The sequence below is a fragment of the Syngnathus scovelli genome, chromosome 5 (assembly GCF_024217435.2).
Source record: "Syngnathus scovelli strain Florida chromosome 5, RoL_Ssco_1.2, whole genome shotgun sequence".
Taxonomy (NCBI): Eukaryota; Metazoa; Chordata; class Actinopteri; order Syngnathiformes; family Syngnathidae; genus Syngnathus; species Syngnathus scovelli.
The window spans coordinates 20,775,757-20,796,217 of NC_090851.1; the positions used below are offsets into that span (position 1 = coordinate 20,775,757).

At 45.9% G+C, this 20,461-nt stretch overlaps 1 protein-coding gene across 6 annotated transcripts in view; it reads left to right on the forward strand.

Moving 5' to 3' along the window:
- Window positions 1–20,461, forward strand: part of LOC125969619 (zinc finger protein 638) — a 155,889-nt gene that overhangs the window by 102,980 nt on the left and 32,448 nt on the right. For 5 of the 6 annotated variants that reach the window (XM_049721886.2, XM_049721888.2, XM_049721890.2 and 2 more), the window contains 6 exons: window positions 9,479–9,643; window positions 9,739–10,104; window positions 10,180–10,635; window positions 10,718–10,894; window positions 10,970–11,240; window positions 11,319–11,585. In XM_049721886.2, coding sequence (XP_049577843.1) covers window positions 9,479–9,643; window positions 9,739–10,104; window positions 10,180–10,635; window positions 10,718–10,894; window positions 10,970–11,240; window positions 11,319–11,585 — 1,702 coding nt within the window. The remainder of the gene's footprint in view (window positions 1–9,478; window positions 9,644–9,738; window positions 10,105–10,179; window positions 10,636–10,717; window positions 10,895–10,969; window positions 11,241–11,318; window positions 11,586–20,461) is intronic. The other variant, XM_049721887.2, reaches the window with a different exon arrangement.

A 20,461-nucleotide genomic window follows, 5' to 3' on the forward strand; every position in this document is an offset into this window, starting at 1 on the left:
TGACGTTCAGCAGGAGGTTGTTGTCCCTGCACCACGTGGTCAGAAGGTCAACTTCCGACCTGTACCGAGTCTCGTCACCCTTCGTGATGGGACCCACCAGAGTCGTGTCGTCAGCAAACTTCACTATGCGGTTGTCGCTGTGAATTTAATTTCACAAATTAAATTTAATTTAATTTAAGCAATAAAATTAAAAATGCTTATAAAACCTAAACCAAACGTTGCAGGTGGTCATGTCTTAATGTGCCGAGATCAACTCTAAAGCCCCCAAGAGCACTTTTTACTATGCCAACCTAACCAGAGTGACGGGAGGGGCACAATTCAGAAAACGTGCTCAGCTCAGCCCAAGTGAACTGATAGATTCATCATATTCTGCGTCAAAAGAGGTTTCTGAATCGGATAAAATGATGCTAATATTGCCGCTAGAAACGGAGCTGTCGCTATCATCTGCCATGTTGTTTGGGTTTGTTGACATCCAGATGTACAACTTGTGACGTCACAGTAATGGCGCCGCCAGTTTGGCTTTGTGCGGGACCCGATCGATAAACTGGCATTTCATTTTAGCTTTATTCTTACTAATCGGTGTCCATTTTTAATTTCCAATGCGGCAAATGTGTTCACTTTATACATTCTATCAAATTCCGTTCTAATTGGAAAAAAAAAAAAAAGGGATGTCTCTAGGCCTTTAATCCATCCCCTGGGGGAGAGGGGAGCAGTGAGCAGCAGCGGTGCCGCGCTTGGGAATCATTTGGTGATCTAACCCCCCAATTTCAACCCTAAATGCGGAGTGCGAAGCAGGGAGGCAATGAGTCCCATTATTATAGTCTTTGGTATGACCCGACCGAGGTTTGAACCCACAACCTTCCAGTCTCAGGGCGGACATTCTATACCACTCGTCCACGGAGCTGGTCAAACCGACACATTTCTGACACAAAATCTGACACAATCTGACACATTTGTAGGTTTAATAAAATGCAGATAGATTACAGAAACAAAAGTTTTATTTTTAATTTTCGAAAAGTACCGTATTGGCCCGAATATAAGACGACCCTGATTATAAGACGACCCCCTCTTTTTCAAGACTCAAGTTTGAAGAAAGACTTTTTGAACACCAAATTTAATTGTTATACATAAAATAATTACAGTACATCTGAAACAAATGATTATAACAATATATTCGAGAGAAAAAGCATGTTTTGTTTCATTCAAATCATTCAAAAACTGTCTCTCACATCTTAATATCTGAACATGTAAATATGTAAACTAAAGCGCAATCACATTTGTAATTGAATGGCTTCTGTTTTTTGAAATGTAAATAAACCAATCTACTGTGATAAAACAACCAAATTGCAATAACTGCATTAACCATCAAATTGAAGTGTAACTGTAACTGTAGTCTTGAAAGAAATCTGAATAAGGAAAAACATTGCAATAAAATAATGCAAACTCCTACCGCTATTGTTGAGGAGCCTGAGGATTCTATAGGGGGCTGGCTCGGATGGTTATGCTCTTTTCGCCCCAAGGTGTCGGTCAGAACACAGAAGGGAAGACTTGGTTCGGTTTTGATTGCTTTACTGAATTATTTGCAAAAATGTAAAAGGCACTGTGGCTTATAGGGGCATACAGGCAAACTGGCAAAAGGGTAAAGGCACATGTTTGGTCGTAAGGATGTGAGAGCAGATATGTGTAGTGTACATGGGTGAGTCTTTGGGTGTGTGAATGTGATTCTTGTGTGTCTGATTATTGTATGAGCGTGTGAAGAGTGTGGGTGAAGAGTGTGTGTGTGTGTGTGTGTGTGTGTGTGTGCGTGTGTGCGTGCGTGCGTGCGTGCGTGCGTGCGGGCGGGCGGGCGGGCGGGCGGGCGGGCGGGCGGGCGGGCGCGCGCGGGCGTGTGCGGGCGGGTGTGTGCGGGCGGGTGTGTGGTTCTGCAACAGACAGAAATACAGCACGTAAGTCAACGCTCAACTTCTGACGTCACACAACACTAGTAGACGGCACACATTACATAACTAACTGCGCGTAACGGTTCCACTATACTAAATAACCATGGATTAAATACTCTAGGCAACACACCAAACATAAGTCATCGAGACCACAAAATACATTTGCTGGCGATCGTGCCGCTACGTAATGGCTACTTGTACGATGCGAAGCAAACTTAAAGGAGCGTGCCGAAGTAATCAATCAATCGGCGCACACACGAAACAAACCGCGATCAAACAAACGGAACAACAGTAGATAGTAGTAACAATGAAATGTATATACTCTCTTTGTGTCAAAGACGCACACGATCACAGCAACATACTCAGTCGATACCAGCAACCTTTAACTTACCGCTGTGCACAAGCTCCAACAATCGCGATAAGCTGAGGTAACTCACGCGAGACTTAAGGCGCGGTGACATATTTTTCCAACACTTTAACATCAACATAAGAACCTTTCTAACAGCTATTTTTATTTTTCTTCGTTGTGACAGGGGTTCGCTTTGGCCTGGGGAGTTAAGTTCAGCATTTGCTTTAAAGATATATGGCGCCATCTAGCGTTGTGAATGGGTATAATGTCTCGACCCCGAATGTAAGACGACCCCCACTTTTTCAGTCTTATTTCAATGCAAAAAACACCGTCTTATATTCGGGCCAATACGGTTCATATAATGCCATTTTATTTTGTTTCATTTCATTTCCTACCATCTGGTAAACGTAACAGAAGTATGCGCTACAGCAGAGGTCCCCAACCACCGGGCCGCGGACCGGTACCGGTACGTGGGTCACTTGGTACAGGGCCGCCAAGCCGCACAGGAAAACAATTATTTTATTTATTTTTTTATCGACAATCAATTAATTCAGGTCAAGACGCTCGTCCCGGTCACGTGACATGTTTCCCCAGTCGAGCCCGCAAATCTAGCAAATATGAGTAAGAATTTATTTTGAAAAATATTTTAAAAAATGGCGATTCTCTCCCAATTACATCCGTCGGTTCCGGTCAAAACACTCGTCTCGGTCACGTGACATGTCACCTCAGTCGAGCCCGTGAAGCAAGCAAAAGTCAAGTCAAGTTTATTTGTATAGCCCTAAATCACAAACAGTCTCAAAGGGCTTCACATAGACAAAAATGAGCAAGAAACAGAGATGTTTGGAAAGCTTCTCCGGAAAGGGAAAAAAGCCCACTAAGGAGACGGAAGAAGAGGCTACGACTTCTAAGAAAAGGAAAGCTGCATTTAAAAGAAAATTTCTGGAGTCCTACTTAAAATGTGGATTTATCGCCACAGGTGACTTTGACGCGCTAAGCCCACTCTGCATAATATGTGGCGACAGGCTAGCTAACAAAGCAATGAAGCCTTCAAAACTGCTTCAGCACATGGAGACCAAGCATCCTGCATTTAAAGACAAACCTTAACCACTTCGGGTGTCATTGTCTCCAATTACGCCTAGATGACACCGGCTCATTTCTGAGAAACAATCTCAGTGCTCCCACTAATTCAATGTAATGGTGAGTTTTATTAATACAATTTAATAAATAATTAATAATAAATAAATAAATTGTGTCCTTTATACTTGTTTTTATGCCAGTCGTATCATTTTATTTCAGCGTATTTATATATTTATTATAAATGTATCATTTATTTATATAAATATATTATTTTGTTATATAAAGGCCGGTCCGTGAAAATATTTCTGACACGTAACCGGTCCGTGGCGCAAAAACGGTTGGGGACCACTGCGCTACAGGACCACCAGACTCAGCAACAGCTTCTTGCCACAGGTCATCAGCCTGCCAAAGTCACTCCCGAAACCATGAACATTACCCCCATCATGCACGCACGCACACACACACACACACATAAGGGTATTGACACCCTCAGCCTAATATTTTTAGCACAAACTTTAGACTAAATTATTGCGAAGGACTGCTTCCAGTCACCATCACTGAGTTTCTTACAATTCTCTGCTGGAATTTTAGACCGTTCTTCTTTGGCAAACTGCTTCAGGTCCCTAAGATTTGAAGGGTGCTTTCTCCAAACTGCGATTAACTCGGCCGTGTTGAAACTGCGAGGTACCTTTTCATGACACTTTACGAGATGTCAACGTCACAAAGCTCTCAACAATTGCAAAGAATCTCCATACAGCAGATATGTTTGTTGGTGCCACTCGTGCCCACTGAGCAGCGTGAATGGAGGGGGGAGGGAGGCTGGTCTTTCATGGCAGACTGCAACGCATGATCTACGGGTGACTAGATTTTTTGATCTGCAGTAAAAGGCTTTGATCAAGCATTCCAATTTTTCATCGCCATTGGTGGCCGATCGACCGGAGCATCCCTATAAAGCAGACATGTCCAAAGTCCAGCCCGCGGGCCAAATCTGGGACCCGATCAGATTTCATACGGCTCGCAGGTTTGGTCTTATAATGTATTATTTATGGCCCGCCTGCACAAACTGAATACAAAAATCATGAAACTTGAAACTATAATCTATATACATCCTTTTACCAAAAGGTGGCAGCACCGTTAATAATATCAGTCTGCATCCGTGCCGCGCACCCCTCTCCGCTCATTTCTGCCATGCCGACTGCAAAGAAAATGAGGAAAGTTGACATTGAGGGCCGTCGCTTTCAAGAGACATGGGAATTACAATACTTCTTCACTGAAAATCAAGGCAGTTGTGTTTGTCTAATTTGTAAAGAGACGGTTGCCTTGTTTAAGGATTTAAACCTAAAGAGACATTACCAGACTAAACATGCTAACACATACAACAAGCTAACAGGGAGTGACCGTGCTGATAAAGTGAAGCAGCTCCAAGTTGAACTGGCATCACAACAGCGATTCTTCACGCGGGGCTGTCAGTCAAAAGTAAATATTACTAAAGCAAGCTACGAAGTAGCCATTTTAATACTGTTGATGTCATGAACCTGTCATCACCGGCGGTCACTCGGGACGAGTATGACTGTCTTTTTCTCAGGGTCGTCTACTTGTGGGTCCGCAGGTGGGCGTAGAGGCCGATACGGGATCCACATATTTCTGTGCAGTGTGGGCAGGGGAAAGTGGTGGTGGGTTGTGGTCGTGCTGGAGCCTGTTTTTGTCTTTCCTTACGGAGTTGTCGTTTGGTTTCTGCGACACGGCGGAGTTCCTTTTCGTGATGTGCTGCACCTGCTTGCACCGCTGCCCTCCAGCAGTTCCTGTTCAAGGCGATGCGCTCCCAGTCCTGAGATGTTATTTGGAATTTCTTGAGATTGGTCTTGAGGTTGTCCTTAAAACGTTTCTTTTGCCTGCCCGGGGCTCGCGGACCTCTCTCCAGCTGGGAGTATAACATCCGTTTGGGGAGGCGGGTGTCAGCCATGCGGATGAGATGTCCTGTCCATCGGAGTTGGTGCTGCATTATTAAAGTGGTGATGCTCAGTATCCTGGCTTCCTCCAGAACGCTGATGTTTGTGCGTCTGTACTCCCATTTGATCCCGAGTATTTTCCTCAAGGTTCTCTGGTGGTGTTGTTCAAGAGCTCTTAGGTGCCTGCTGTAGGTTGTCCATGTTTCTGCCCCATAAAGTAAGGTGGGGAGAACCACAGCTTTGTAAACCAGGAGCTTGGTGTCAGCCCGGAGGTCTCTGTCTTCAAAGACTCTTTTCCGGAGTCTGGCATACACTCGACTGGCACAGCTCAGGCGATGGTTGACCTCAGAGTCAATGTCCGCTTTGGAGGAGAGAAGGCAGCCGAGGTAGGGGAAGTGGTGAACATATTCAAGTGCAGTGTTGTCCACATTTATGATGGGTGGAGTAGATGGCTGGTTGGGTGGGGGTTGATGTAGCACCTGGGTCTTCTTGATGTTCACGGTCAGACCCATGGCTCTGTATGCCTTAGCGAAGGAGTTCAGGATGCCCTGGAGGTCTTCTGCAGAGTTTGCTGCAATGGCATTATCGTCTGCATACTGGAGCTCCACAACTGTGGTGGTTTTGATCTTGGTTTTGGCTTTGAACCTGTTAATTTTGAAAAGCCTGCCATCAGTTCTGTACCAAATTGGGATTCCGTGTGGTAGTTCTTCGTTGATGAGGTGGAGTATGGCGGCAATGAAGACAGAGAACAGGGTGGGTGCAATGATGCATCCCTGTTTGACCCCTGTCTCTACAGTGAAAGGCTCAGTCAAGGAGCTGTTGTTGAGCACTGTGGCTGTCATTCCGTCATGTAATAAATGCAGTATTCTGACGTATTTATCGGGGCAACCATACCTCAGAAGGATGCTCCATAGGGCCTGGCGATCCACCGACAAAGGCCTTTGTCAGGTCTATGAAAGCCATGAACAAAGGCTGTTTATGCTCACGGCATTTCTCCTGGAGTTGGCGTGCTGTAAAAATCATGTCTGCAGTGCCTCTAGCTGGGCGAAAACCGCACTGCGATTCTGGGAGAACTTCCTCAGACAGTGGCAGTAGGCGGTTGGCAAGAACACGAGCAAGTACTTTGCCAACTGTTGAAAGGAGCGAGATACCCCTATAGTTTCCACATTCCGCGTTGTCCCCTTTCTTGAAAATGGTCACTATCAGAGCATCCCTGTGCTCCGAGGGGAGTACTTCTTTTTCCCAGACCTTCAGAAAGAGGGAATGGAGGTGGTGCTGGAGCTCTAGTCCACCTTCCTTTAGGACCTCAGCTGGGATCCCATCTGGCCCAGAGGCCTTGTTGTTCTTCAGGCTCCTGATGGCATCTTGGACCTCTGCTAAAGTGGGAGGTTCACCCATGTCTTCCCTGATGGGACTCTGAGGGATGTGACTGAGGAAATCTGACTGAGTTGTGCTGTCACGGTTGAGGAGTTTGTTTATGGACTCATTGTCCTTCAACAGCTCCTGCCCGTCTTTAGAGCGCAGGGGGTTTTGGCCGCGATGGCTTGGGCCGTAGACAGCCTTGGTAGCACAGAAAAAGCCTCTGGTGTCACCAGAGTCTGCCAAACTCTGGATTTCCAGTGCCCTTTCTGTCCACCAGGAGTTTTTAATCTGTCTCACCCGGCCCTGGACGTCAGCCTTGGCTCTGGAGTGAGCTTGTCTCTTTGCTGTGCAGGTGATGTCATTTTGCCAGACACAAAAGGTTTCCCTTTTCTTGGAGATGAGCTGTTCTATCTCTGTGTCGTTCTCATCAAACCAGTCCTGATGCTTTCTGGCCTTGTACCCGAGAGTGGCACTGCAGGTGTTGAGGATGGAAGACTTGAGCAGGCTCCAGTGTTCTTCAATGTCCTCAGGGTATTCCTAATTGAGGCTTTCTCCAAGAGAGGCCTGAAACAGCTGCAGGGAGGCAGTTTTATTCAGGGTCTCAAGGTTTAGTCTTTGCCGGCTCAGCTTCTTTTGCAGTCTCCTCTTCCTCTTGAGTCTGATGGACATCATGGATCATATCAGGCGGTGATCTGTCCAGCAGGCCTCTGAATCCATCATGGCTTTTGTGATGCTCACGTCGCGCTGATCCCTGGCTATGACATAATCAATAAGATGCCATTGTTTAGAGCGAGGGTGTCTCCATGAGCCCTTGAGTTTGTTCTTCTGGCGAAAGATGGTATTGGTGATGATAAGGTCGTATTGAGCACATTTGCTAAGAAGCAAAACCCCGTTGGAGTTGATGTTTCCAATGCCTTCCTTTCCAATGGTGCCCTTCCAGAGGTGGTGGTCACGGCCCACTCTGGCATTGAAATCTCCCAATATAATAATCTTGTCCTCCTTGGGGATTTTCGACAATACCTCATCCAGACAGGCATAGAAGGCCTCTTTTTTGTCCTCATCGGAAATGAGGGTAGGTGCATAAGCACTAAGAACTGTTGCCGTCTGGTTGTTGGCCAGCACCAGACGGAGTGTCATCAGGCGCTCACTGATTCCCACAGGGAGTTCAGAGAGCTGACTGATCAGTTGGTTCTTGATGGCAAAACCAACCCCATGGATCCTAGGCTCATCTGTGGCCTTTCCTTTCCAGAAGAAAGTGTATCCACCCTTTTCCTCCTTCAGATGACCTTCCTCTGCCCGTCGGGTTTCTGAAAGAGCAGCTATGTCAATCCGGCATCTTCTCAGTTCCCTGGCAATGATGGCGGTTCTCCTCTCCGGCCTATCACTGGTTACACTGTCTATTAGTGTGCGCACATTCCATGCTCCAAAATTCATGTTTCTGTGTTTTCGACCGTATATTGGTGATCCCTCTGAACGCGGTAATCCAGTCGGGAGGTTTGAGGCAGGCTATGTTTAGGGCACCTTTTCTAGCCCCTTCCCCCACAGGGGTGAGCAGAGTGGATCCTAAAAAGGGCTGCGACTTTGTTTAGAGTGGGGAGACTGGTGCACAGACAGTCACCACACTGTTCTTGACAGATCAGGGTCAGAGTCCAGTGGCAAGGAGACCAAGACAACTGGTGACCCTTTTTTGCTGCAGCCTTCATCCGCCTTTCCAGCTGTTGTGATGCCACCCCTTAGGTCAGCCATCATCCTCCGCCTGGTCCACTGTTGAGGTCTTCACTATTTACCCATAGCTGGAGCTGTTTACCCACAGCCGGGACAGTGGTTGATGGGCAGTAGGGCATGTCCACGCACTGGTGGGCCTACATGCCACATCTCTGGGTCCCACTGCTGCTCCGAGATCCTGCACAACTTAGCCTGGTACTGCAAGGTGCCAGTTACCGTGTGTGGCCACGAGGTGTGTGTAAGTCTTGGCAATGGAGAGGCTGTGTACCGGCTGAGGAGGCTTATGCACTCAGCTCCTCTTTTCACCCCCGGAAACAGAGGGCTAGCCGGTGGCGGTAGCTGAAAGCAGAAAAGTGGCAAGCAGAGGCAGCATGCAGCATGCACAAACTACAGGCCAACTACTCCAACACTACTGCACTGACGCATCACTCGCCCTGTGTCATAAACACACACACACTATGAACCTGTAGACGTGACACAAACTATTACTTTCTGAGAGATATTGTAAATGACTAGAGTAAAATTTGCTTGTTTTAAGTTTTAATAACAGACAACTTTGCATTACTTATAATTCCCGTTTAAAATGTTCATGAGGCAAAAATAATTTTAAACTCATGTAAATTTAAGGTATTTCATACAGTTTGTTCAATGTTATCTGACTCTTCAGATATGAATGAAAGGTAGAATTTGTGTTTTTAGAGTTGTTCACATCTGCCTGAGTGGCTTATATTTGGTTATTTTGTCATTTGAAAAATAAAGACATTGTGACAATAAAAATTGTTTTATAACAGTGTGTATTTGCATGAAATTTTTGTAGTTAAAAAATGTCCGAAAATACTATTGGCCCCCGAGCCCCTTCACTTTATCAAATCTGGCCCTCCTTGCAAAACGTTTGGACACCCCTGCTATAAAGCTATAATCTGTTTACATGGTTTTGTTCAGTTTTACTAGTTTTTAATATCCTCAGTACGTAACGTTGGAACATTACTTCTACTACATTCCTTCCTAAGCCTGCCCGAGAAAAAAGGCTTGGTATGACCCCTGCCATAACGCTTGTTTATTTTCTTCTGGTTTAGGTAATTTGTGAAATGGAAACTGGAGCCATGGCCCTGTCTGTCTACAAACGCTTCCAGAGGTTTCCATGCATTGTACAAAACAACCCTTTGTTCTTTTCACGCAAGCCTGACCCCAAAACTAACACACAGACTCAAGTATTTTCTCCGAACCTACATTTGCGTAAGGTATGCTTGGTTATTAGTTGACACATACATTTAGCCTTCAAATTTTGTCGAAAACATTTTTTTTTTACATACCTGTATTTTCTTTAATATTGTAGGATCTTTTTGAAAATGATGAAGACCACAATACAGATGCAGCTGACCAAGATAAGATAGCACATTCTGTGGAGTTGAGAAAAGAGCACAATATATTAATGGGCCCTCAAACAGTGCCTATTGAAGATGAAGTGGCTGGAGAAAATGGAAGCCTTGTCACTCAGGACCATTGGAATGTGCTGTCTGAATCTGCACTTGAACCAGACAAAAAGACTGACAAAGAGAATGTAGCAGTCTTGAAGTCTATCAAGAAAGATGAATCAGCAAATGAGACTATTTTGCAGACAACTGTAAATGCAACCGAGTTAAAAAAGATTCATGTTGGTCAATGTGATTCTACAGATATTGCATTTTCAGAGTTTTCTAAGGTAAAAAGCATGATTTAGAAATTTGTCATTAACAGTTGCTTTTATTAATTTTCCTGACTTTTCCTTTATCTCAAGGATACTGTAGAGGTGGACAGTGGAGCAGAAACAAATCACCCCCGAAATAAAATGGCAGGCTCTGCAAATGAAGAAATTCATCTGAAGACAGAAGTGGGAAAGTCAGGTTACCAAATAAAAGAGACAGGTGGACACAAATTAGTTGATGCAGAGGTTGGTTTAAACACTCGAGAGAGTGAGAAAGTTGACAAAGAGGCAAAAAAGGAGAAGGAATTTAGGGGGAGAGGGCGAAAAATTGGGGAGCAGTGGGTCCAGAAGGACTCACAAAGAACCAAGTGGGATCGGGAGCAAGAGGAAAGAACCATAAAAGAGAGGAGGGAAATGGAGAGGAATAACGAACATGGAGTTCCGTCCTCAGGACTATATGAGTCATGCAGGTTTGAGACATATAAAAGCAACTCAAATCTGGGTGAACAAAGAATTTCTAACAAATCAGATGCTGAATTGCCCAAGATGGTGAGCTGCATTCGTCAAAAAGCATGTTAATCCAATAGTTATCGCTACTATTGTTATTGAATGTATCCTTTTGTACAATTAGGATGGGGTTGAAGATTTTGATTCATTCCCATTGAACATGAGTGAGTTTGTGACTGTGGATGAAGTTGGGGATGTGACTGATTTGAATGACTTCCCTCTTCCGCCTTCTCCTGCTGCTTCAGAGAAAACCACAGAGCAAGAGAAGTCACAAACAAAAGTCCCACAGGACACTCATGAGGTAAAGCATTCATATGTGTTCCACAAGCTACAGGAGGTATTTTCGAATTTAATTTTTTTCTTTTACTTTTTCAAGGTCAGACCTTTGGATGTGATCGCGCAGCCTAAAGAGAAGTCTGATTATCCTATAACAGATTGTCAGCATCAGCCCATGATCATTGAAGATTTCATTACAGATTTTGGACATCAGCGTACAATTTCACCTGGGACCTCTGACAGTGCAACATCAGATGTGATTGGCATGCTGAGTTGCAAAATTGCAAACCCATCCACAAAAACTCGGCAAGAATTTTCTCCTGCCATCCAAAAAATAGTGCCAACTTGTCAACCAGAAATAAATGAGACAGGTAGAATATTTTAAAGATGTACTCCTAAGAATTATACTTACTGTCATGTAAGTGTTGTTGATTTTTGTCTCTTCATAGAAAATATACTCTCCGCTCCCACAGAATGTATAATCATGATTGAGACTCTTCCAACACCACCTATTTCAAGTAAAACAGTCATTGATGACTCACCATCAGATCAACACACTATGAAGGTGAAAATAACTTCAGGAAATATTACTTCAGAAGAAAAGAAAGACAAAGCAACAGCTGTGGTTAAGAGCCCTTTAAATGAAGCGCAGACCGTAATGGAAAATGTGCAAATGAGAGAGGGCACATGGATGAGCTTTTCTTCTGCTGAGCCAGGTAAAGTTCCTTTTATCAGGGATGAGATTGTTTGACAGATTTCTGATTGTAGAGATGAACGCAAATCTGATGAGAAATTCTAAGAAAACGCGGTATTTCCTTCCACTGCTATGCGAATGACTGTCAGATCTATGTCCTGCTGAGCAAAAAAGACACTTTCTAATTGAGGCTACTTTGGTTCTGTTTGGAGGAAATGAAGGCCTGGTTGGGACTGAATTTCTTGAATTTCAATTACACTAAAATAGCAGTTTTGATGTGTATTCCCAGTGGCCGTTGTACATGCCATCCTGTTGACTTGGACCCCTTGGCGCCTTATCTAAAGCCGACAGTCACAAACTTTGGTCTTTGAATTCGACCAGCTGTGAAATCCAGCTTTTTCCATCTTAGACAGTTGGCTAGGGCAAGCCTCTTCTTTCTTGACAGCACTTTGAAAGAGTACTACTGTTTTGGCCCGAGTATAAGACCATGTTTTTTTGCATTGAAATAAGACTGAAAAAGTGGGGGTCGTCTTATATTTTGGGTTCTAGACATTAGACCCATTTTCACTTGTGCGCAGCGGTAAGTTAAAGGTTGCTGGTAGCGACTGAGTATGTTGCTGTGATCGTGTGCGTCTTTGACACAAAGTGAGTGTATACATTTCATTGTTACTACTGTCCACTGTTGTGCCGTTTGTCTGATCGCGGTTTGCTTCGTGTGCGCGCCGTTTGATTGACAGCTTCGGCGCGCTCATAATAGACTGAGTATGTTGCTGTGATTGTGTGCGTCTTCGACACAAAGTGAGTATATACATTCCATTGTTACTACTGCCCACTGTTGTGCCGTTTGTCTGGTTTGCTTTGTGTGCGCGCCGTTTGACAGCTCCGGTGCGCTCCTTTAAGTTTGCCTTGCATCGTACGAGTAACCGTTACGCAGCAATATGGCGACTAACGGTCGCCACCAAATGTATTTTGTTGTCTTGATTGATGACTTATGTTTGGTGTGTTGCAGAGAGTATTTCATTTATGGTTATTTATTATTATTTTTTTGCCAATAATTCAGTAAAGCAATCAAAACTGAACCACGTCTTCCCTCCTGTGTTCTGACCGTCACCCAGGGGTGAAAAGAGCATAACCATCTGAGCCAACCCTGTACAGTCCTCAGGCTCCCCAACAATAGGAGTAGCAGTTTGCATTATTTTATTGCAATGTTTTTCCTTATTCAGATTTGTTTCAAGACTACAGTTCAGACTTCACTTTGATGATTAATGCAGTTATTGCAATTTGGTTGTTTTATCATGGTAGATTGGTTTATTTACATTTCAAAAACCAGAAGCCATTCATTTACAAATGTGATTGCACTTTAGTTTATATATTTAAATGTTCAGATATTAAGATGCGATAGACAGTTTTTGCATGATTTGAATGAGGCAAAATAATATGATTTTTCTCTCGAATATATTGTATAATCATTCGTTTCAGATGTAATTATTTTCTGTATAAAAATAAAATTTGGTGTTCAAAAAGTTTTACCCCTCAGTGAGTCGTCACCTTATCGTGGTGAAGGGGTTTGTGTGTCCCTATGATCCTAGGAGCCATGTTGTCGGGGGCTTCATGCCCCTGGTAGGGTCACCCATGGCAAACGGGTCCTAGGTGAGGGGCCAGACAAAGCCCGGCTCACAGAAGCCCCTTATGATGAGTGATATAAATGGACTTAGTTTTCCCTCGCCCGGACGCGGGTCATCGGGGCCTCCCTCTGGAGCCAGGCCTGGAGGCGGGGCTCGAAGGCGAGCGTCTGGTGGCCGGGCCTTCGCCCATGGGGCCCGGCCGGGCATAGCCCGAAAAGGAAACGTGGGTCCCCCTTCCCATGGGCTCACCACCTGTGGGAGGGGCCGAAGGGGTCGGGTGCAATGTGAGCTGGGCGGCAGCCAAAGGCAGGGACCTTGCCGGTCTGATCCCCGGCTGCAGAAGCTGGCTCTTGGGACATGGAATGTCACCTCTCTGGCTAGAAAGGAGCCCGAGCTGGTGTGCGAGGCAGAAAAATTCAGACTAGATATAGTCGGACTAGCCTCCACGCACAGTTTGGGTTCCGGTACAAGCCCTCTCGAGAGGGGCTGGACTCTCTTCCACTCTGGAGTTGCCCACGGTGAGAGGCGTCGAGCAGGTGTGGGTATACTTATTGCCCCCCGGCTGGGCGCCTGCACATTGGGGTTCACCCCGGTGAACGAGAGGGTAGCCTCCCTCCGCCTTCGGGTGGGGGGACGGGTCCTGACTGTTGTTTGTGTCTATGCACCAAACGGCAGCTCAAAGTACCCACCCTTCTTGGGGTCCCTGGAGGAAGTGCTGGAGAGCGCTCCTTCTGGGGACTCCATCGTTCTACTGGGTGACTTCAATGCTCACGTGGGCAATGACAGTGAGACCTGGAAGGGCGTGATTGGGAGGAACGGCCCCCCCGATCTGAACCCGAGCGGTGTTCTATTGTTGGACTTCTGTGCTCAACACGGATTTTCAATAATGAACACCATGTTCAAGCATAAGGGTGTCCATGTGTGCACTCGGCACCAGGACACCCTAGGCCGCAGTTCGATGATCGACTTTGTAGTCGTGTCATTGGATTTGCGGCCGCATGTTTTGGACACTCGGGTGAAGAGAGGGGCAGAGCTGTCAACTGATCACCACCTGGTGGTGGGTTGGCTCCGATGGTGGGGGAAGATGCCGGTCCGACCTGGCAGACCCAAAGGCTCTGTGAGGGTCTGCTGGGAACGTCTGGCAGAATCTCTTGTCAGGAAGAGCTTCTACTCCCACCTCCGGCAGAGCTTTTCCAAAGTCCCGGGGGAGGCGGGGGACATTGAGTCTGAGTGGACCATGTTCCGCGCCTCCATTGTTGAGGCGGCCGACCGGAGCTGCTGCCGTAAGGTCGTTGGTGCCTGTCGTGGCGGCAATCCCCGAACCCGCTGGTGGACACCGGCGGTAAGGGATGCCGTCAAGCTGAAGAACGAGTTCTATCGGGCCGTTTTGGCCTGCGGGACTCTGGAGGCAGCTGACAGGTACCGGATGGCCAACCAGAACGCGGCTTCGGCGGTTGCTGAGGCAAAAACCCGGGCGTGGGAGGAGTTTGGTGAGGCCATGGAGAATGACTTTCGGAAGGCTTCGAGGAAATTCTGGTCCACCATCCGGCGTCTCAGGAGGGGGAAGCAGTGCAACGTCAACACTGTTTACAGTGGGGATGGCGTGCTGCTGACCTCGACTCGGGACGTCGTGAGTCGGTGGGGAGAATACTTCGAAGACCTCCTCAATTCCACCTCCACGCCTTCCATTGAGGAAGCAGGGCCTGGAGACTCTGAGGCGGATTCTCCAATCTCTGGGGTCGAAGTCACTGAGGTAGTTAAAAAACTCCTCGGTGGCAAGGCCCCGGGGGTGGATGAGATCCGCCCGGAGTTCTTAAAGGCTCTGGATGCTGTGGGGCTGTCATGGCTAACACGCCTCTACAACATTGCGTGGACATCGGGGACAGTGCCTCTGGATTGGCAGACTGGAGTGGTGGTTCCCCTCTTTAAGAAGAGGGACCAGAGGGTGTGTTCCAATTACAGGGGAATCACACTCCTCAGCCTCCCTGGTAAGGTCTATTCAGGGGTGCTGGAGAGGAGGGTCCGTCGGGAGGTCGAACCTCGGATTCAGGAGGAGCAGTGTGGCTTTCGTCCTGGCCGTGGAACAGTGGACCAGCTCTACACCCTCGGCAGGATCCTCGAGGGTGCATGGGAGTTCGCCCAACCAGTCCACATGTGTTTTGTGGACTTGGAGAAGGCGTTCGACCGTGTCCCTCGGGAGATTCTGTGGAGGGTGCTTCGGGAGTACGGGGTGCCGAGCCAACTGATAAGGGCGGTTCGGTCCCTGTATCACCGATGCCAGAATCTTGTCCGCATTTCCGGCAGTAAGTCGGATTCGTTCCAAGTGAGGGTTGGACTCCGCCAAGGCTGCCCTTTGTCACCGATTCTGTTCATAATTTTTATGGACAGAATTTCTAGGCGCAGCCAAGGCGTTGAGGGTGTCCGGTTTGGGGACCTCAGCATCGCGTCCCTGTTTTTTTCAGATGACGTGGTGCTGTTGGCTTCTTCAGGCCGTGATCTCCAGCTCTCTCTGGAACGGTTCGCAGCCGAGTGTGAAGCGGTCGGGATGAGGGTCAGCACCTCCAAATCCGAGTCCATGGTCCTCGATCGGAAAAGGGTGGAATGCCCTCTCCGGATCGGGGATGAGATCCTGCCCCAAGTGGAGGAGTTCAAGTATCTTGGAGTCTTGTTCACGAGTGAGGGGAGGATGGAGCACGAGATCGACAGGCGGATCGGTGTAGCGTCGGCAGTAATGCGGACCCTGTACCGGTCCGTTGTGGTGAAGAGAGAGCTGAGCCAAAAGGCAAAGCTCTCAATTTACCGGTCGATTTACGCTCCAACCCTCACCTATGGTCACGAGCTATGGGTCGTGACCGAAAGAACGAGATCCCGGATACAAGCAGCCGAAATGAGTTTTCTCCGCAGGATGTCCGGGCTCTCCCTTAGAGATAGGGTGAGAAGCTCGGTCATCCGGGAGAGACTTGGAGTACAGTCGCTACTCCTCCACGTTGAGAGGAGCCAGATGAGGTGGCTCGGGCATCTTATCAGGATGCCTTCTGGACGCCTCCCTGGGGAGGTGTTCCGGGCATGTCCCACCGGTAGGAGACCCCGGGGACGACCCAGGATGCGCTGGAGAGACTATTTCTCTCAGCTGGCCTGGGAACGCCTTGGGATCCCCCGGGATGAGCTGGATGAAGTGGCTGGGGAGAGGGAAGTCTGGGAGTCCCTCCTAAAGCTGCTGCCCCCGCGACCCGACCCCGGATAAGCGGAAGAAGATGGATGGATGGATGGAAAAGGTTTTTTTTTTTAAACTTGAGTCTTAAAAAAGAGTCTTATAATCGGGGTCGTCTTCGGGCCAATACGGTAATTTGTGCCCTTTGTCACATCTTGGATGAATTACTGTAATGCATTTTACTTTGGAATCAGCCAGTCCATGATTGAGAAACTGATTGTAATTGAAAAATATAAACGTATAGTAATCATATCTGAGCGAGGATCTCTTGATACTGTAGCTCCTCAACATAATCACTAAAAGTAAGTTAGTTTTTGGAGTACAGCAGCAGCCTACAGTAAGTACAAAATTGTGTATTAATTTTTCTACAGTGGAGAGAAATTAAACAAATATTAACTAATGTACCTAATTAATAGTAATGTAATAAAGTCCATCGATATATGTTAAATATCCATGTGCCTTTGAATGTGAGGATAGTTATAAGTGAGAAAATAATAATCCGATTATTAATACAGTATACAGTGGGGAAAACAAGTATTTGATACACTGCTGATTTTTCAGGTTTTCCCACTTACAAAGCATGTAGAAGTCTGTAATTTCTATCATAGGTACTCTTCAACTGCGAGTGATGGAATCCAAAACAAAAATCCAGAAAATCACATTGTATGATTTTTAAATAATTTCCATTTTATTGCATGAAATAAGTATTTGATACATTATTAAATCATTAAATCTGAATCTCTCTGGGTTTGGATGAAGAAAGTCCCACCTAACCTGATCAAACGCCCTTTTTGCATCAAGGCCAATGACATTTGTCTGTATCGTGAAGAACATGTAGGTTCTCCTGATATTGTCTTGCCACAACAAAGCCAGATTGAGTCTCATCAATTAATTCTCACCAATCTGACAGAGTTGGACCTCTTATGGCCAATACGGAACTGCATGTGCTAATGGGCACTGATTGCCACCACCTGTTCAATGTTAACTGCTAATTAGGCATATTGACGCCGATCTCTGTCAGTCCTCGCCGTCTCACCTTGCTTTGACACACGCACACCTGCCAACTGATTTACGTTTGCCTGAACCGCTGTGTATCGGTACTCCTGAATGGTTGTCTGCCTTGACACACACGCGTACCACCTGATTCCCATTTGCCTGATCCGCTGTGTAACGAGACACAAGCTCGCTAACCGGCTCATCAGTTTCCTCATCCACTTGTTCTGTTGGCGTTCTAGCCTCCCTTTTCCTCTTCCTGCATTCCCTAAATAAACAGTCCGTGTTGCACATGGTTGTCCTGCCTTGTTCGTGACAGGCTGGCTGCCGTGCTTCCCGCAATGACTCACAATGCTCAGAAGCACGCCTCACACTATCAGTGTGTATTTAAACACCGTTCTCCCGTCACTTATAAACCCTCTAAGAACAGACACTCTGGTCTTGTCAGTCTGGTCTTTGTAGCTGGGCTCTAATGAAGAAAATTAGCCTGCTTGTGTTGCACATATTGGCTGCTCAGGAGGGAGATTTAAAGAGAGGTAGCGTACAGTAATGGTGCGGAAAGAAGTGCTACAGTGGTGATGTTCCGTTCAGTGGAGACCTCTTGCTGATATGAGTTCAATCAGCGACAGCAAACAGGAAGAAGCTTGCCACGCAGCTAACGCCTCCAAACAGCAGCAAGTCATGATCCTTTTTCCAGTTTTTGCTGTTACTTTGTTGCCACAGATGGTCCATTCCTGTGCAGTTTTTGTTGTTACGCTGTAGCCACAGACAATCCATTCCTTTGCTGTTTATGTTGTTACTTTGTCGCCATAGACGAGCCATTCCTGTGCTGTTTGTTTCACTACTTTGTTCTGCTGCGTTGCAGCGAGGATTTGTGTTGTGGTATTTCTGCCAGTGATTATCAAACCTTGGTTCCAACTTTTCCAACTCCACCAAGGCTTTCAAGAGTGAAAGAAACAATCGTGGAGAGGAATTAACAAAACCAAGGACTTCAAGAGTGGAAGGAAATACAAGAAAACATAACCAATCTAAGCAGATCGTGAACTGGCGAGTTTGTTAGCAGAAGGCTAACAGCTGATTTACTGGAGAACACCGGATTGAGCTGTCAGAGATCGCTAGGACCAACGTAAGCAATATGGGGCCGAAAAAAAACCTGACCATGTCCACGGAGGAGGTCGAGGACATAAAAAAGTCACTTGACTTCCTTTTGGAAGAAGTTTCTGCTGTGAGGATGCAGCAGAAAAACAACTTGGCACTGGTGGAAGAGGCAAAGATAGGTATGCTCAATGCTGAGAAGGACAGGAGGCTTGCCTACCTTGAAAGTGGGGTCGCAGACCTTGAGCAATACACAAGAATAAATGACATTGTCATCACTGGAATAGCAATTAAACCTAGTATATCTTTTACAAGGGCAGTGACGGCAGGCAGCGATGGCTGTGAGCAAGATGCAAGCTCAGCCGAGCAACAGGTAGCTGCATTTCTGCAAACAAAAGGAATAACTATGGACTCCAACCAGGTTGAAGCCTGTCATCCACTGCCCAGACGAAACAGTAATGACAAGCCAGCAGTCATTCTGAAATTTGTTTACAACAAGCGCAAAATTGCACTTCTAAAACAGGTTAAGTTGCTCAAAGGCACAGACATCTACATAAATGAACATCTGACAAAAAACAATGCGGACATTGCAAAGAAAGCACATCACCTGAGAAGAATGAAAAAGAATATAGAGTACATGGACTAGAAATTGCAAGATATACATCAAACTTAATGGATCACCAGAAGAGGCCAAGATACTGATGGTGAGGAGTATTGAGGAACTGGAAAAGTTTGAATAAGTATCCTCAATAGAAAATCAACTGGATTGGACTTGAAACTGAATAGAGTTAACAACACAAAACGCAAACATAATGCTCAGGGACAGTACTCAACTTACATCAAACAACAATGGACACATAATACAGTGGTTACAGGAACATGAACAACTCCAACTAACGTTTGATTACAGTGAAAGCAGCACTCTGGACATAGATCAGGACATCGACCCAGACAATAACTTCTTCTCCATCATAAACAACACATGCTATTACTACAGCAATTATAAGTATAATAGGGACATCTTAACAAGGAATAAGCAATCTGTTAGAGATTTTCTCACTCCAACTTATTTTGCAAGAACCACACGGTAGACAAGCAAGTTCTTTTAGACACCTGCAGGTGGAGAGTTCACTCGTTGAAGGAATGAAGTCTAAAAACTCTCCCTCCTGCAAGGGCATATTTCAAGATTCAAGATTCAAGATTCAAGAGTTTTTTATTCGCCATGTTTGAGCGTGACAAACAAGGAATTTGACTTCGGTAAATCACAGCCTCTGTTCAACATTTAGGTGACTAACAACAACACTCAGGACATGTGAAGAACGAAAGATATTCTCAAACACCCCCTGATCTTAAACTCCCAAGAGGGCAAGGAAAAACTCAAAACTCCAGCTAGGGAAAATGAGAAACCTTGAGAAGAGACCACAGATGGGAGGGTCCCTCTTCTAGGATGACCAGGCTGCAATGGATGCAGAGAGGACACATAGTCCAAACAGTGTAGACAAAAAAGGTGTGGCAAGCGGGATGTTATTGCACAGTAATGACTCTGAGACTCTAAGAGTGGTGTGAGTTCATCAGAGCGACAGCCTGGGGGAAGAAGCTGTCTCTGTGTCTGCTGGTTTTAGTGTACAGAGCTCTTACTTGCACTTGTTACTTTATTAAGAGAAACAGAGTGGGGGTACGAGTAGGTTGAATAGGAAGCCCTTGTGCTCTAGTCAAAACATATCAGGGGATGTTTTACGACCTTGTGGAGGATGGGACAAGGTAGGTTATTTATTACCGGTTGCATTCCAACATAATCATACGATAAGGATAATCTGAAAAACCCTAACATCTCCCTCCTGTTTTATCATATGATTATGCCACCCCAAACAACAAAGACAAGTAAAAGAAAAAAAAAATGTGTACAAGTATAATGAAAAAAGAAGAATAGTAAAAAAAAAAAAAAAAACAATGATAGCAACACTTTCCAGTGAA